This window comes from Nicotiana tabacum, chromosome 3 (genome assembly GCF_000715075.1).
Source record: "Nicotiana tabacum cultivar K326 chromosome 3, ASM71507v2, whole genome shotgun sequence".
Lineage (NCBI taxonomy): Eukaryota > Viridiplantae > Streptophyta > Magnoliopsida > Solanales > Solanaceae > Nicotiana > Nicotiana tabacum.
In genome coordinates, this window is record NC_134082.1 from 67,954,785 (window position 1) to 67,956,584 (window position 1,800).

At 39.9% G+C, this 1,800-nt stretch overlaps 1 protein-coding gene across 1 annotated transcript; it reads left to right on the forward strand.

The window, feature by feature from the left end:
* Nucleotides 1–424: 424 nt before the first annotated feature.
* Nucleotides 425–1,039, forward strand: LOC142176421 (uncharacterized). Its single transcript, XM_075244074.1, has one exon. The coding sequence runs from the start codon at nucleotides 425–427 to the stop codon at nucleotides 1,037–1,039; it is 615 nt and encodes a 204-aa protein (XP_075100175.1).
* Nucleotides 1,040–1,800: the final 761 nt, after the last annotated feature.

A 1,800-nucleotide genomic window follows, 5' to 3' on the forward strand; every position in this document is an offset into this window, starting at 1 on the left:
CAGTTTTAGTTTCATCATTTATAGTTCTTTCTTTCAGTTGCTCTACATACCAGTGCAATTCAAATGTGCTGACGTTCATTTTTTCCCGAGGCTTGCATCTCGCGATGCAAGTGATGACGTACTGGTTGATGATTTAGAGTGCTGGGATTCTCGTACCAGCTATTTGGTGAGCCCCAATTCTTTCGAGGCATTATCTTTGCTTTGTAGTCTTTCAATATTTTGAGACAATTAGTGTTTCCAGTACTTTATTAGAGGCTTCATAGACTAGAGTAACATTTAGACAGAGTCGCATGATTTTCATGTTAAGCAATGTTGGCTACAAATATGTTTCAAACTCATATTAGTGTTTTTACACTTTTATTTATATTATTCAAACTTTCAGTATATCAACATGTGTTAGTTTATCGTCTGCATTCAGTATGTTATGATATCACATGTTGATTCAGCTAGCCAGTTGGTTCACTTCGTCACTCGTAGTCAGGCATCGGGTGTCATGCTACATCCAGGCCCAGGTTCAGGGCATGACAAGCAGCTTGACACTGCTAAGTCCTACCTGGACAAGGCAGCTAAGCATATGAAGAAGTTTGCGGACTGTAAGCATCGTCCTATGGACTATAGAGTTGGGGAAATGGTCATGTTGAAGTTTAACCCAAGACATTTCAAGGCACTACAGGGCATTCATCCAAATCTGATTCGCACGTATGAGGGGCCATTTAAGATCGTCACCAAGGTAGGCAAGATCTCGTACAAGCTTTACATTCCATCATATCTTAAGATCTACCTTGTCTTCCATGATAGCATGCTTAAGCCATATCATGAAGACAAAGATGATCCGAGTAGGGGACAATCAAGTCGAGCACCTATTACTATCACCGCCTCGCATGATCGGGAGATTGAGGCTATCATTGACTACCAAGCCAAGCGAAAAGAAGGGCAGAAAGCCACCACTATGTTCCTCATCCACTGGAAGGGGAAATCATTAGAGGAGGCCACGTGGGAACGATATGAAGATTTATGGCAAATCAAATATAAGATCTGAAAGTTTATGCAGTAGCATTGCGTCGCAGTCGTCGTAAAATTAGGTAGGGAAGAGTGTGATGACCCTGCATGTCATCATACCACATAGCGCCATTTGGAATATATTAATGGCAAATGAAAGCTTACATAGGAGGAAGGCTAGCATTTGTGAGAAGATTCTAGAGAAGTATGGACATTTCCTCTGGAAGACCCTAAGTCCCTATGGATTTTCTAGGAAAAGTCCTTGGAATTTTCTAGGATTGTAGAGAAGAGAAAGCCCTCTTTCTTGTATATATTGAGTACTTGTGTAATAATTAATATTTACATACTACCCTCTAGGAGACTAATATATAAAGGGGGGCATTCATTTGAACTTCACCAAGCAAACAATTCAAGTTCTCTCTAATACAAAAATTCCTTTAGACATGATGGCTATTTTTACCAAAATAGCCTTTCCACCATTCCGAGGAATGTTTAAGCCAGTCTTGGCCAAAATGGTTGGACAGAAGGGCAAACTGGTAAACAGCGAACAAAAATGAACAAGATAGCTATTTTTACAAAAACGACCCCTTGACACTTTCGAGGAAGATTTCAAGGCTGTCTCGGCAAAAACGGTCAGATAAAAAGGCAACAAAGTAAAAAGTAGACAAAAATAGACGTGATGATCACTTTTACAAAAATAGCCTTTGGCATTTCCGTGGAAGGTTTAAGGCTATCTCAGCAAAAATGACCGGACATAAGGGCAAAATGGTTAAAAAAAGACAAAAACGAACAAGGTAGCTA